This window comes from Oncorhynchus tshawytscha, linkage group LG06 (assembly GCF_018296145.1).
Source record: "Oncorhynchus tshawytscha isolate Ot180627B linkage group LG06, Otsh_v2.0, whole genome shotgun sequence".
NCBI classification, from domain to species: Eukaryota; Metazoa; Chordata; class Actinopteri; order Salmoniformes; family Salmonidae; genus Oncorhynchus; species Oncorhynchus tshawytscha.
This window is the reverse complement of record NC_056434.1, coordinates 24,055,531-24,070,911: the sequence shown is the minus strand read 5'-3', so window position 1 is coordinate 24,070,911 and position 15,381 is coordinate 24,055,531. Positions and strand designations below refer to the sequence as shown.

Genomic DNA, 15,381 nt, shown 5'->3' with positions numbered 1-15,381 from the left:
TTACAGAGTCAATGACAATCTTTCACAAGTTATTTTTCAATTATGGCCTGTTTATATATTCACTTTCACACTTAAAAGCACAAGAATACAGTATAAAACAAACACCATCCATCAGTATTTGGTTTTACTAGAGTAATTTGGGGCTATATTTGCAATGTCTGTCCTCTTTATAGAAGCCAACCCAGAGATGTCCAATTTCATGTGTACCACTACGGATCATTGTGAGGCAACTGTGAAGTCCATTTTGATATCCCCGATGCTGGGTTCAAAGGTGAAACTATAAGACACTGAGGCCCTTCCATCCCCTGAGCTCTCCCATGGGGACCTGAAGAAGTACACGCCTTGTTTCCGATGGAGACTCCATTCACAGGCACCCTACAGGGGAATAAAGAGTGGTTCATTTACTATTCAACTGTATAGAACCATTTTGGATCAGTGAATTTATTTAACCTTTAATCAGGGATTCATACTGAATTACAAATTGCAATGCATTAGTAGTATTGAATGAGTGATGTTAGTACCTCTTCACTGACTGGTCTCGTCAGGCCCATGCTAACTTTGATGTCATCATTCAGTTGGTACTCCATCCACAGGGCCACACCATGGCAACGTCCCCTCCTGTACAGAAACACAAATGGTGTTGGGGACCATTTGGAATGCAGTTATCAGAGGATATTTGAGAATGTACTCTTGCTGTGCTCTGGCTAGGAGATAATGACAATTTACTTACCGGTATGAGAAATAAAATTCTGACCAAAATAAGAGTCCATACCTCGTAAATGGTAGTGATCCCTGACATCTGATTGGCTGTTCAGGAACACACTGTAGGAAGTCAAAGGTCATGACAGCTCTGGGCTGGGTCAGGGCCCGACACGGGTACTCCCATAGGGGCTGTGGCTCGGCCTCATGGGACTCACGGAAATCCAGAGACTGCTGCACGAGGAGCGTTACAAAGGTGCTGTGAGTGAGAGCTAATGAATAGACTAGAGCAGTGCCCATTCCCATTGCTATCATTGATAAGTGTATTTTTCTCCAAATTAAATTGTCCATTCACTTAAAGGTAGTTTAAGTTCATATTGAAAGAGGTGGATTCTAACCTGAACCATCTCATCCATAGGTCCAACATCAAAGCCTTCACATGTACCACAAGGAGCTCTTATCCTCCACAGATCCTGACAGAGGTTGAGTGAATGAGAGAGGCACACAAGTTCAAAAGTTTACTTTTCATTTTACTACAGATGCCAATATCTCTTACCTGAAACTCCACAGCGACCATGCACAGAGTGGCAGAGCAAGGCAAGATGGTGGCATTGGGTGTCAGCAGACGGGCCAGGGCAGTACGACAGTACCAGAAGTACAGGGAGTGCCAGGGCAGAAGACTGGTGCTGAAGTAGGGCTCACCTATCAACACTGATATCTAGGGGACACATGAAATAATATAAATACTAAATACATTCATCAAATAAAAGCAGTAGAAAAGAGTAACAACTTTTACAAGTGTAAAATAGTTTTTGTACAGACACTGTTCAGGGGATTGTAATACTGTATATCATATACAGATCACCCCCAAACAGTGTTACTGTTAATACCTGTTCCCCCGCCAGGTCAGTACTGGACAGCTGGTCAGGACGAATCCCCAGAATCTGAACTCCTCTCATGGAGTTGGCATTCAGCACCTACAGAGATATATACACGTTTTAGCAACCCTGTGTTCATTGACTTTCACTAATAGATTTGAACGAAGTAACAACTTTTGTTATGGGGACTCTCACTTGTTCAATGACCTGCTTCAACATTCCAGAGTTTTCCAAACTGAACACCTGGATGGATACAGACAAACCTTAGTGTGGCTTTGTTGGAATCATTTCAAATACCAAATAGGTGAGTATACATATACAAGTACGAGCATGACAAAGTCAAAATAGTAATACCTTCTTAGCTCCAAGCATGTGAGCGAAGATGGGTAACAGACTCCCATCACTGACCCCTACGCACACGCTGTCTGGTTTTATAACCTAAAATTGACAAACACCCATATTCATTATTTGTATCGAATAGTAGCTATACCATATCCATTATGGCAAAGCCGCACACACCCTGCTCTATGCCTGACCCTCAAACCTCATCACTCACACTGCGTAGAGCTCTGACGTAGCTCTGTGTGCGCTGGCGGTCGTTGAGCTCCCCGAAGCGTGTGCGTGTCCACACCAGGTGAGCCTGACAGACGCAACATGGCCGGCAAGGTGGTGCCTCACTCAACATGCCCTGTTGACTGAGAGGACACATAATAAACAAATCACACACAGCTCTGATGAAACAACCTTTACTCACCCTTCTTTGTTTGTGCAACATTAGGTAACAACAGACAGTTTTGTACATCGAAGTAGTCTAGTGTGTGTGTGTGTGTGTGTGTGTGTGTATATATATAGGAGTTAGTTACCTGTCTGGCTGTAGGCTGTACCACAGGCTGTAGTCATCATGGGAAACAGTAAGGCTAAGTTCCTCTCCCTCTGCCACCCTCCTCTCCACAGGAAGGAAGTAGACACTCTGCATCCAGTGATCCCGCCACTAAAAAGACAGACACAAACATTACTTCCTCAAACTGTATCACACATGTACATCCATGACATACCCACTGCACTTACAGGAGCGGACTGAGGGTCTGGGTAGGTCCAGCTGGGAGCCATGGAACACACGATGGAGCCGCTGGGGTCCATGTCTATGTCCCACCAGGAGAGGACCACTTGAGCCCGGCCACTGGATTGAGCTGGGAAGCTGGAGGAGTGGGACTGAGGGGCACTACTCACTGGCTTACTGAAGTCCACACTGAGGGAGAGAAGAGAGAGAAAAGCATAAATTACCACTGAATGGAGAAGATTCATTGGGAATATATGTATAATACATGTTTGTTCAACAATGTGCATCTCACCTGAACATGGTGCAGAGAGGCCCTAGTGGTGTGAAGTGGTGAGGGGGCACCTGACTGAGCTGGATGTCACAGACCGAGTGGGCTCCAGCACAGTGGCTTACAGCGGGAGGAGGCAGCAGTTTGCGACCATCCACCTCCATGGGTTGTAACTGTGCCCAACTCCACAACTGCTCTGACTCCACTAGCTGGGCATACACTGTGGCACGGTGGGGCACAGCCTCACAGCCCGCCTTCAGGAGAAATACACATCTGCTTCACACGTCGGACTATTTCTCACAACACACACCCGTGCACGCAAGCACACACAGACACACCTACCTGGACCAAGTTGAGATGAGCATGTTCATAGCTGGGTAAGGCTCCCTCTCCAATTAGTTCAGTGTCAAACAGCTCTGTGACGAGGACGTTGGCTCGAGTCTGCATGTCTCCATCTGGAGTGGAAACACATGTAGCAGACTTATGATAATACAGTTGAGGTTATAAAGTTTCCCTGCACAGTTAAAGAAAAGTGCTCCAAAGTGGATGTAACTGCACTGTATGAGGCATATTTCAGATATATTTCAGGTCACAGTTCATTACATGGGTTATTGTTAAGGTGATTCAAAAACAAACTTTGCACTTTCCGTCAAACTTGGAGTTAGTCACACACAGGAGTTACTTGATGCTGCAGCACAGGCCATTTGAAAAGACATTTTTGAATCAGCACAACTGTACATCACAACTGTACATCACATGACTGTGTGTGTGATACATGTGACTTACCTAGGCCAACTGTCACTTCTGTAGAGTGTTTATTGATGATCTTGATCTTGTCTGAGAAGCCATTTTTCTTCACTATTCGGAAAGCAGCGTCTGCCATGGGCTTGAAAACCTATTGGATGAGACAAACAAATCACAATTAAATGGTGTTTCAAAATCAATTCTTCCATAGAACACCTTTTCCTATATTCCATTATCCTGTCATTGATGGTGAATTCTAAACGCTATTTGATTGATTTGCCAATGGTGTGTGGGTTTCAGCAAACTCATGCTCACCTCTACAGCGTAGCAGTAGTCAGCCCCAGCTGTGACAGCCATCATGGACAGCAGTCCTGTTCCAGTGCCAATGTCCAGAACGATGACTTTCTCCCCCCGTGCCTTCACTCTGCTCACAGCAGCCCTGATGCCCTGGTAGTATTTCTCATTCTGGAGGGCAGACAGACAGAGGTTAAGATACATCAGTGGTTCCCAACCAGGGGTACTAGGCCTACTGGTAAAATGCACATGAGGGGTACTTCAGAGGTACCCCCCGGGCAGAGAACCACAGAAACATACAGGGAAAGTACAAACTATATGTTGTAAGTGTTATTTCCTGTCAAAGGAAGCATGGACACACACTCACCCTATCGTGATCGTGCAGCATATCAGCATAGCAGGACCTGAGAAACAAACCAATGATCATAATTTGATCAGATACGGACGTGGGAACACTGCCTAAACGCCCCGGACGCTAAATCGAGCTCACCTCATGGTTAAAAAGTGATTTGACAAAAAGACAGAAAATAGTGCTTTGTATAGCTAGTGCAATAAATTAATATTAAATTATATACAAACGAAATGTTGCATTGGCGGAATCTTTTAATGGAATATAAATGGTTGGCTTGCTAGCATAACGTTAACTACCTGGCAATCTCTTGATGGTAGTCATACTCCTCACTCTCCTCGACCCAATCCAACGCGCCTGTGGCCGGGTTGGCACGTCCGCAGAAAGTCTTCATTACGGTAGCTATATATCGTTACCGATGCCGCGGTCTTGATGCAATATAATATATTGTATTCCAGAATAATACCGTTTTTACACTAATCCCTACCAAATTGGATTATGGCAGCATTGCTTTAACGGGGGCAGACATGTTTTTTCTCCCCCGGAATGTGAATTGGGGTGTATTCATTCCGTGAATTCTGTTGGAAAACGTTTCTCAAACGGGACAAAATGGGCGAAAACTACCTGAATGTGTCCAATAGAAACTCAATTTTTACTCCGTTAGTTTCTATTTTGTTCTTAAACAGTCAACGGTTCCCGTAATGAATACCCACCTGACGTCACCCTCCAAGTCACATGACTAGTGTCAAATTAACCCCTTGTAATCTGAGCGCTTCTGCTCTTTTTTTTCTGGCAGTGTATACTTGTCATTGTAACAGATTCATCAACTATTTTTCCAAGTAAAAAGTAACGAAATCCACAGATTTTCATTTAGAATGTATTGTTCATCTGAATATACATACAATGAATAATACAGTAAAATACATCACATTATTACAGGTGCCCCCCGATGTTCTGTAGGTAGTTTCTTGTGGTAACAATCAATTCAGAACATCAAACGGATTGATTTACATTGGAATTGTAATGTATTCATTAAGACCATCTCACCAGACAATATCCATAGTACCACCCTGTGAAGCTGGACAAGCATTTCACTGCATCTGCAATAACACCTGCTAAACTGTGTACAAGACCAATAAACATACATTTGAACTCTGCAGACCATCAAGCTTGATATACAATCCACTATGCGGTGGATGGATGTATTATAAAGTTGATATAACTTATGAATCACAAGCTATGTGTTGTGTGGATTTAAAGGCTGCAAAATTGTAGTCAGGCACACTTGGCAGTAGGCAGACAGAATGGCATGCTAGGAGTAGGGACCAGGATGTCAGAGAAGATGGGTCGGTAGCCAGCAGGAAGAGGAGGAGTGCTCTGCTCCAGGAGGTCCAGAACTGTACCCCTCACATCCCTGGAAACATCTCCCCTAACATCCAGCAACACTGACACATGCTCATCACTGAGGGGCACAGACAGAAGACCAACACAGAAGATCAACACCTGACTACTGAAGAGACAGCTGTACAAGTGTCCCTGATATAATCATGTCTTAGGAGTGAGGTCATTAAGGCAAATGTTAGATGTGATAAAAAACATGAATTGATTTACAGGAAATTGATATGGTAAGGATTGTGTGTATACCTGATATCAGGGTACTTGGCCACCAGTCCAGACACCTCAAGCGTAAGCATGCTAGGGTCTTTAAGCCGGATGAAGTCAGCCAGAACAGGCAGTAAGGCCATTGGGTTCACCTCACTCACTGATCCCTCCACTTCCTAAAAAGACACAGTGCATGCATGAACATGGAATACTGTAAATAAAATGGTGTAGTGAACAAAAATAAAGGAAGGGGTGGGTATATGTTGAGTATGGTGTGGGTGGACCGTGGGATAAAGGACAGAGCAGAGCTGAGTGTCCCACTAAACTGGGTGTGGCTAAACTCAAGACTATCCTCACCACCAGGCCCTGGAAGAGATCCCTCAGATGCTGGGCATCCAGTGCCATTCTCTGGGCCAGCTGGCGCCGCTCCTCTGCATTCCGACACACCAGCCTCTTCTGCATCAACACCCTCACATACTCCACCACCGTCAGCCACTGGCACTCTTCTTGCAAACGCTACAGGAACAGGGAGGGGTCAACAATACCATACAGAAGACTAGTATAAGTCAGCTACAGACTAATTTGATTGTCAAAGAGCCTGACCTGCCGGCAGGGTGGGCGAACACGACTATACAGCTCAAAATGGCGCTCCAGGACTCCACATAACTTCAGGGTAACCGTGACGTCTCCCTGGGCCAGCCAGGAGCGAGACAGTAGTCCCTGCAGAAAGGGCTGGAGCTCTAGCAGCAGCTGGTCCATCACCAGGCGGCAGGCCCTCCTCACTGCTCGGTCCAGAGCAGCCAAGGGGCCGGGGGGAGTCCGGGAGAACCGGCTGGCTGAACGGGACGAGAGCTGCTGCTGCAAACTCTCTGTGGAGGTCCTGAGGAGAGGATAGGATAGGGGGAGAAACAGAAGATAGGAGGGGAGGGGAAGAAGAGGAAAAGAGTTGAGAGGAGAGGCAAGGACAGTCTTGAACAAACTGTATAATATACTGCATGTATGTGTGTACACAGACTCACATTGATGAACGTACAGATGAACAGAAACAGATAGCACTGACAAAAATAAAACAATGTACAGAAGCTCACTTGAGGATGATGCAGTTGCTTATAGAGGCCAGTAGATAATGGAGGTAGAACTTGTTTTGATTTGTGCTCTGATCCCTGCGGTGCTCCTTCCCAAATTCCACAAGAGCCTCCCGAAACCTGGAAACAGAGGGAGACGGAATGAGAGACTTACATGATGGAAAGAGAATGAGGACCCCGTATTTAATTGCAGTTACAATAAAATATCATAGGTTGCATTAGACCTTAAATGTGTGAAAAGTATCACTGATTTTGTGCCACATTCTCGAACATACTGACATAAGAACACTGACCCACCTATTGAGGAGGTTCTCCATCTCATAGAGCCCCATCTGTATGGTCTGATCCCGAAGTGATTCACTAACCATCAGAGCCACCCGTGCATTCTCCTCCAGCATCTAACACAACCACAACACAAACACAATATCAGTTCAACTCAATCACCGGCCTCAAAACACTCAACGTGTCGCCACAAAAGAAACACAACATTGCCACAACTCATGTATCTGCATAGAAATATAATTTAACCACATTTTAAACCAATATTAATGAAGAGGTAGTGAGGTATGTATGTTTACCTGTGTGATGATGGTTGGCAGGCTGGTGAGGTAAAAGCCTTCGTGGTCTGTGTCTGGTTCCTGGTCTCTCTGCCAGTCTGTCAGCTCCACCTCCAGGGCCTTATGCATCCACTCAGACACACTTTTCTACAGCACAATACACACTCCACTCAACCACACTTTTCTACAGCACAAAACACACTCCACCACACTTTTCTACAGCACAATAAAACACAAACTCCATAGGGACCTCCTGAGTGGCGTAGCGGTCTAAGCCACGGCATCACAGTGCTAGAGACATTACTACAGACCCGGGTTCATTTCCGGGCTGTGCCACAACCGGCTGTGGCTGGGAGTCCCATGGGAAGGAGCACAATTGGCCCAGCGTCGTCCGGGTTAGGGGAGGGTTTGGCCGGTGGGGCGTTACTTGGCTCATCGCACTCTAGCGACTCCTTGTGGCAGGCTGGGTGCCTGCAGGCTGACCCCGGTCGCCAGTTGAACAGTGTTTCCTCTGACACATTGGTGCAGCTGGCTTCCGGGTTAAGCTGGTGGGTTTTAAGGAGCGCGGTTAAGCGGGTCATGTTTCGGAGGATGCATGACACTCCACCCTCGCCTCTCCCGAGTCCATTCGGGAGTGTCAGAAATGTGACGAGATCAAAAATTGGGGAGAAAAAGGGGGTAAAATACAACAACAACAAAAAACTCCACTGAGACAGACAGGGATATCCCACACCACAGTGCACATGCACAGAGGCATTAGTACACAGACATACAGGCACACTGACAAACAAACAAGACCTAGTTAGAAACACAGATAGATAGGCAGACAGACAGACAACTCAAAGACCCAGAAGTCTCACCCACCCGCACACTGTGTACGTATTTGTTCTGCAGCTGTTCCAGACACTCCTGGGAAATCAGGGGTCCCAGCTCCTCTGACTCCATCTCCACCATTAGGTCTGGATGCCCCATCATATCTGAGCTGCACACATACAGTACACACGGATCTAATTTACCAAAGTTACCAGAGTCTTAAGTCATTTTGGTAATCAACAGAAAATTGATTGCAATCTATGGTAACTTTGGTCATTTATACTTGAATAACTTAAATTATATATAGCATTAATTTGTCCATATTGTCCATGAGTTTCTAGTAGATAGATCATATGGTTCAAGAGAAAATAGCCTAATTAATGAAAAAGCATTTATTCAACAATAGATTTATTTTCAATTACTTTTGCAACTCCTCAAACTATTGACTTTTTTTCACAACTGCCACCAGTTTGACACAAAAACATTGTCAACAAATACATAGACAATGCCATAATCAAATAAATAAAATTATAAAGGATATTTCATTCTCAAACTCCTGTATTGAACACCAATGGTATTATATTTAGGATAGTTTTAGTCATTCAATGTTTTATTTTGAAATCATCTTATGTAATTATTTCATATAATAATGGGATAAGGCCAGACAGCGGGCCAGAGATAATTACAGACACCTGTGATAACCTGAAGTTCACGAAAGGGCCACTAAATACATAAAATCCTTGAAAGATACCAAAATTCTGTAAGTTTACTGGTAAACTTATAAAGTTTCCAGTAATATACCCTTCTTTTGCAACCCTATTAACACATAAAAACATATTTTGGCTCAAATTGTTTGGTCTATATTTGCTTACCTGTTGTAGATGTGTAGGACCCAGTTAAGAACAGCAAAGATCTCCCCGCTCTCCAGCTCCCATCCGCTGACCTGGCCCAGGTGTGACTGTAGACAGCGGTGGCAGGCCCGGAGGTAGGCCCTGGTCAGGTTATAGTGGGGCGGAACGCAGTGGTCCAGCAGGTGGCGCACCGTGGCCAGGTCTCCCATGATTCCGTGCTGTAGGGCAGACAGGTGGCCTGCAAGGCCAGGCCCACGGGTGTGCAGGTAAGAGACGCTACGGAAACGTGCAGACACTGCCTCTTCCAACACCTAACAGAGTACAACATCACTGTAAAGCACCTGTGCAATGCTACTGTCAAAACATAAGGAAAAGCATCCATGTATCTCATTAAAATAGGACCTAGGCCTATTGCATCATGCTCTATTCCAGTCATTTATTGTGATGTACATGTGTGGGCTCTTGAACGATGCTCAACCCTATCATTGAATCTCACAGTATTCAACTAGTGTACATTCAAGTCTAGACATACTTGGAAGAAGCGCTCCCTCCAGCAGCGTGGCCGTCCAGAGGGAAGAGGCCTGCTGTGCCCCCCTGCACCTCCTCTCTCCTCCAGCATGGCCTGATCCAGTGCCTCCTCTCGCTCCACAATCCTCACAGCAGACACAAATGGCGTAGGGTTCTGCCGGGCTAAAGCCAGTCCACTCCCAACCACTGCCCACAGCTCCTTCCCCAGAGCCTCCACCAGCTTTCCAACACCTGAGAAGTAGTTCCTGACCAGCTCCTCATCCTGGGCACTGAGGGCTGTCCCTGCTGTCCCAGGGGCCCCTGCTCCATGGAGCTGCCACAGGATGTCATCCTGCCAGCACTCCAGCTCCATCAGACGTGCGTGGGCCTCCAGGAGCCGGCGAGATTCTACCAGCCGCTCTGTCTCCGATACCATGCTCTGTACTGACAGGTAACAAGGGAGACACTGTAGTTTTAGCCAAGTTACAGATTGACATAGTTATTAAAGTTTTGGCTGGAAGGGAGTCAATTATTCCTTAAGGAACAGGATATGTGCATTTATGGGAGTCTCTCTGAAGATTCAATTAAGTTTTATTTGAACAGATTCATGAAATATTTTCCCAGTTGTGAAGCTACAGAACCATGGAAGCTGTTTGGGCAGTCTCACCAGAGTAGAGGCGTGGCAGGTTGCTAACGGCAGCAAGGAGCTGACAGTGATTGACAGAGACTTCTCGCATCATCTCCAGAGCCTTGACTCCCTCTGCGTTTCTGCTGGACTCCACCCCTGCCTTCCCCAGGGCACGGGACACCTCTTTCAGCTCTTCCCGGGCCTCACGAAGCTGCTCCAGACCCCAGCCCACCCCCTCTAGGTAGGACTGGACCACTGACTGGAGGAAAGGCAACATATGTAGGATCTCACAATCAGAAAATCAATCAAGGCACAAGTGGAAGTGCCATATAATAATAATTTGTTGGGTGCTTATATTTGTCCTATTTCATGTACAAGTGTGTATTATACAAATGTGTGAATTGGAAATGTGTTTTTTTGCATATACCAACTCCCCGAGACACCCTCGGAGAGTGGTGGTATGGCCAGGGTCTGCCATTATCAACGGCGACCCTTGAGCTATGAGACCAGGGCTGCCCAACCCTCTTCCTGGAGATCTACTGTCCTGTAGGTTTTCAGTCCAACCCTAATTTAGCGTATCTGATTCAGCTAGTTAAGGTCTTGTTGAGCAGTTAATAAGTAGAACCAGGTGTGTTAAATTAGGGTTGGACTGAAAACCCACAGGACTGTAGATCTCCAGGAAGAGGGTTGGGCAGCCCTGTATTAGGCCATTGACAGATTTTTCACCTTAACATATATTATGTTAACATCGACACAGATTAATAACCTGCCATCACATAAACATTTTGAAAAATCAATTTCTCCCTCAAGTTTTTTAAATTTCATGTGGAAAGTGACAACAGCCTCCAGTGAGAGCAGGTGTGTTTGTAGTTACAGAATACCTTGAGTCTTGACTGGATGGACGAGGTCCTCTGGCTTTCCCTTTTGCGGTACTGTCCTAACCTCTCCAGATGCTCAGGGCGACAGAACACACCCGATGCCCACTTCAGGGCCGCGCCCCTGGCCAAGCTCTCTGCCCTCTCCGCCTCTGGCCACACCTCTGGGAGTGCTGCCGCATCGGTCAATCACACGAAAACAAGCTCAATTCACCAGACATTATGTGACAGGAGGATCCACGTGAAAGTATACATCTCTGTCTGTCTTTATAGAATAAAATCCCTGTTTTGTTCAGCTTGTATGTGTGTGGGGACATGAGTGATTATGAGTCAATGGAGAGCAGCACGGTGTGTTAATCTGTGTGTGTGCGTGTGCAATTTAAACAAACAGCTCTATCTCACTGGTGGTCATGAGACAGAGATGTTTACTACAAGCATTAAATGTGACATCAGCATTTCTGCTGCACAATAAACCTATGGAGAATGAGACTAATGTATTCGTTAACAGTACCATCATGCTTGAAATACAGAAAAGAATACGCTTCCTCTGTCTTAAACACAGAAACAATTCAATTTGGAGAGGATGAGAGATATACATGCAAATGTATTACAATCTATTCTTTCCTCTGTTGTGAGTTAGTGAGAAGTGGGTGTTGGTTAGAGTCAGTGGGTACAGTCTGTTTTGGTTGTTAGCAGTGTGTGTAGAGTAGACGTCTGTACCTTCAGGTTTGTCACCACCATTCTTGTCTCCGTCTGACATTTAAGTTCAGTTCAGCGGTCCGCCTGTCCACCACCAACAGTGGCCTACCCAGAGGGCCAGAACACCACTGAACGAAGGGGATGATCAGAGCCCGAAAGAGAGAGAAGGGGTGGAGGAACGAAGGCACATAACCATTGTACTGACGGCCTTCCTCTCACACTCCCAGACACATCCTCTACGCAGAGGCCGGCAGGAAGGGAGGGAGAGGGGGCAAAGAGGGGGAGGGCAAGAGGGAGGGGACTCTAGCCAAAAGACAAAATCCAGATGGATGGGGGAAAAGGGGGAGAGCTAGGGGGTTATGGTCTTGTTTCGAAGAGTGCCGCTCTGTGTCTGAAATTATTATTTTCCTTTACGGGCAAATTCATTTTATACATACTCGTTGATAGAAAAATACATGCATACAGTACTTGCCATTAGAAATTAAGGGGAAAACTCTTCTATATTTGTAAGACATTGTAGTTTGTAAAGCAGCTCAATACAATGAGTAAATGATGTACTGACCTGAAGCTGTACATTGGTCTCTGAGGAGCGAAGTCCCAGTAAAGTCCTCTGATCCTCCACAGCTGTTGAGATCTGGGACAAACTAGGGACGTTTCACAACTGCTACCTCTAAAGGGAGTTTGTTTATTTGTGTATCAGTCAAGGCCTCTGACCTCTCCCCACGTCTGTGTTTACATCTCCTCGTTTCCTGGACCTCTTCAAAACACACTGAACTATGCCAAGTGGTCCAGACACTAGCCAACAACAGCCTCAGTGGGGGTATTATTACAGCCTTGGTATTCGTGATGGGATTTCTTACAACTATTTTCCTTTCCAGTTTGTAACACAATCCAGTTGATGCAGCTTCCACAAATCAGTGGGGCAGTCAATTAGAGTTGATTTGATGTAAAGCCTCATGTACCATGTCTTTAGTGGTTCATACGCCAAGTACCATAATGGGTTCAGGCCAGGTATCTAACAAAACAAAAGACTAAGAGAAACTTCCCAAATATGACAGCAACAGATTGGGGAGAGGATGTTATATTGTCTCCTCTCAGGGTGGGACTGTTGTACTTTCAAGGCCAGTGCCCCATTGTTCTTACTGTATCTTACTGACCACCCGGATCACTAAAGTCACTGGATGTCTATCATTACTTGCCCCACAACATTGGCCTTGTGTGCACTGGGCATCTCACCACTCATGTCAATGTTATGCTAGCTATAGGCCCAGTATGCATACCAAATGGCATCATATTGCCTACAAAGTGCACTACTTTTGACCAGGTCCCACATAGTAGACTACAAGGTGCCATTTAGGACCCCAGTTTGCTGGCTGAACACAACACTTTGAGGCGTGGTCTGTACAGATGTGTACCCCTGTGCCACTCCTCCACTGTCATCACCTTGAGCTGAGAACAGCCCCACCTCCACCCAGAGGGGCTCAAGGGAACAGGAAGTCTATTTCTGTAGTAGTAAACCAAACACAGGGAGTACTTCCTGTCTGGCATTCCTGACCTGGGCTGAGTTCCTGCTCCACTTCAACCCCATTAACTTAAAGGCCCAGTGCAGTCATACATGTAATTATCCTGTTTAATATACACATTTCCACACTAGGAGGTTGGAATAATACTGTGAAATTGTGAACATTATTTTAATGCCCTTTTAGTATAAGAGCTGTTTGAAAAGACTGGCCGAAATTTCAGGCTGTTTTGGTGGGACGGGTTCTTTGCCTGCCTGGTGACATCACCAGGTGTCAAATCAGTTTATGTAAACTGTGTGGTTCGAGCTCTAAATACCGAATGGCTGACAGCAATGGTACAGTGCCTTGCGAAAGTATTCGGCCCCCTTGAACTTTGTGACCTTTTGCCACATTTCAGGCTTCAAACATAAAGATATAAAACTGTATTTTTTTGTGAAGAATCAACAACAAGTGGGACACAATCATGAAGTGGAACGACATTTATTGGATATTTCAAACTTTTTTAACAAATCAAAAACTGAAAAATTGGGCGTGCAAAATTATTCAGCCCCTTTACTTTCAGTGCAGCAAACTCTCTCCAGAAGTTCAGTGAAGATCTCTGAATGATCCAATGTTGACCTGAATGACTAATGATGATAAATACAATCCACCTGTGTGTAATCAAGTCTCCGTATAAATGCACCTGCACTGTGATAGTCTCAGAGGTCCGTTAAAAGCGCAGAGAGCATCATGAAGAACAAGGAACACACCAGGTAGGTCCGAGATACTGTTGTGAAGAAGTTTAAAGCCGGATTTGGATACAAAAGATTTCCCAAGCTTTAAACATCCCAAGGAGCACTGTGCAAGCGATAATATTGAAATGGAAGGAGTATCAGACCACTGCAAATCTACCAAGACCTGGCCGTCCCTCTAAACTTTCAGCTCATACAAGGAGAAGACTGATCAGAGATGCAGCCAAGAGGCCCATGATCACTCTGAATGAACTGCAGAGATCTACAGCTGAGGTGGGAGACTCTGTCCATAGGACAACAATCAGTCGTATAATGCACAAATCTGGCCTTTATGGAAGAGTGGCAAGAAGAAAGCCATTTCTTAAAGATATCAATAAAAAGTGTCGTTTAAAGTTTGCCACAAGCCACCTGGGAGACACACCAAACATGTGGAAGAAGGTGCTCTGGTCAGATGAAACCAAAATTGAACTTTTTGGCAACAATGCAAAACGTTATGTTTGGCGTAAAAGCAACACAGCTCATCACCCTGAACACAACATCTCCACTGTCAAACATGGTGGTGGCAGCATCATGGTTTGGGCCTGCTTTTCTTCAGCAGGGACAGGGAAGATGGTTAAAATTGATGGGAAGATGGATGGAGCCAAATACAGGACCATTCTGGAAGAAAACCTGATGGAGTCTGCAAAAGACCTGAGACTGGGATGGAGATTTGTCTTCCAACAAGACAATGATCCAAAACATAAAGCAAAATCTACAATGGAATGGTTAAAAAATAAACATATCCAGGTGTTAGAATGGCCAAGTCAAAGTCCAGACCTGAATCCAATCGAGAATCTGTGGAAAGAACTGAAAACTGCTGTTCACAAATGCTCTCCATCCAACCTCACTGAGCTCGAGTTGTTTTGCAAGGAGGAATGGGAAAAAATTTCAGTCTCTCGATGTGCAAAACTGATAGAGACATACCCCAAGCGACTTACAGCTGTAATCGCAGCAAAAGGTGGCGCTACAAAGTATTAACTTAAGGGGGCTGAATAATTTTGCACGCCCAATTTTTCAGTTTTTGATTTGTTAAAAAAGTTTGAAATATCCAATAAATGTCGTTCCACTTCATGATTGTGTCCCACTTGTTGTTGATTCTTCACAAAAAAATAGTTTTATATCTATGTTTGAAGCCTGAAATGTGGCAAAAGGTCGCAAAGTTCAAGGGGGCCGAATACTTTC

The 15,381-nt window shown here is 45.2% G+C and overlaps 2 protein-coding genes across 3 annotated transcripts; both read right to left on the bottom strand.

Annotated features, from left to right (window-relative positions):
* Positions 1–29: 29 nt before the first annotated feature.
* On the bottom strand, positions 30–4,978 carry prmt7 (protein arginine methyltransferase 7). The gene is made up of 17 exons (XM_024423381.2): positions 4,592–4,978; positions 4,311–4,347; positions 3,965–4,114; positions 3,692–3,800; positions 3,248–3,360; positions 2,930–3,159; positions 2,646–2,826; positions 2,441–2,568; positions 2,134–2,272; positions 1,932–2,015; positions 1,773–1,820; positions 1,590–1,676; positions 1,256–1,417; positions 1,098–1,172; positions 773–933; positions 522–618; positions 30–375 (listed from the first exon to the last, which is right to left on the bottom strand). The coding sequence occupies exons 1-17, from the start codon at positions 4,684–4,686 to the stop codon at positions 217–219; spliced, it is 2,055 nt and encodes a 684-aa protein (XP_024279149.1). The 5' UTR covers positions 4,687–4,978; the 3' UTR covers positions 30–216.
* A 170-nt stretch (positions 4,979–5,148) lies between these two features.
* On the bottom strand, positions 5,149–12,612 carry exoc3l1 (exocyst complex component 3-like 1). Of its 2 annotated transcripts, XM_024423379.2 has the most exons (14): positions 12,472–12,612; positions 11,931–12,037; positions 11,217–11,383; positions 10,375–10,594; positions 9,733–10,151; positions 9,222–9,511; positions 8,401–8,518; positions 7,558–7,683; positions 7,277–7,377; positions 6,983–7,099; positions 6,498–6,774; positions 6,252–6,410; positions 5,937–6,070; positions 5,149–5,754 (listed from the first exon to the last, which is right to left on the bottom strand). In XM_024423379.2, the coding sequence occupies exons 2-14, from the start codon at positions 11,968–11,970 to the stop codon at positions 5,568–5,570; spliced, it is 2,355 nt and encodes a 784-aa protein (XP_024279147.1). In that variant the 5' UTR covers positions 11,971–12,037; positions 12,472–12,612; the 3' UTR covers positions 5,149–5,567. The 2 variants fall into 2 exon arrangements, with proteins under 2 accessions (XP_024279147.1, XP_024279148.1); XM_024423380.2 differs by lacking the exons at positions 11,217–11,383; positions 11,931–12,037; positions 12,472–12,612 and having other exon boundaries at positions 9,733–10,146; positions 10,375–10,516.
* Between the last annotated feature and the right edge of the window lie 2,769 nt (positions 12,613–15,381).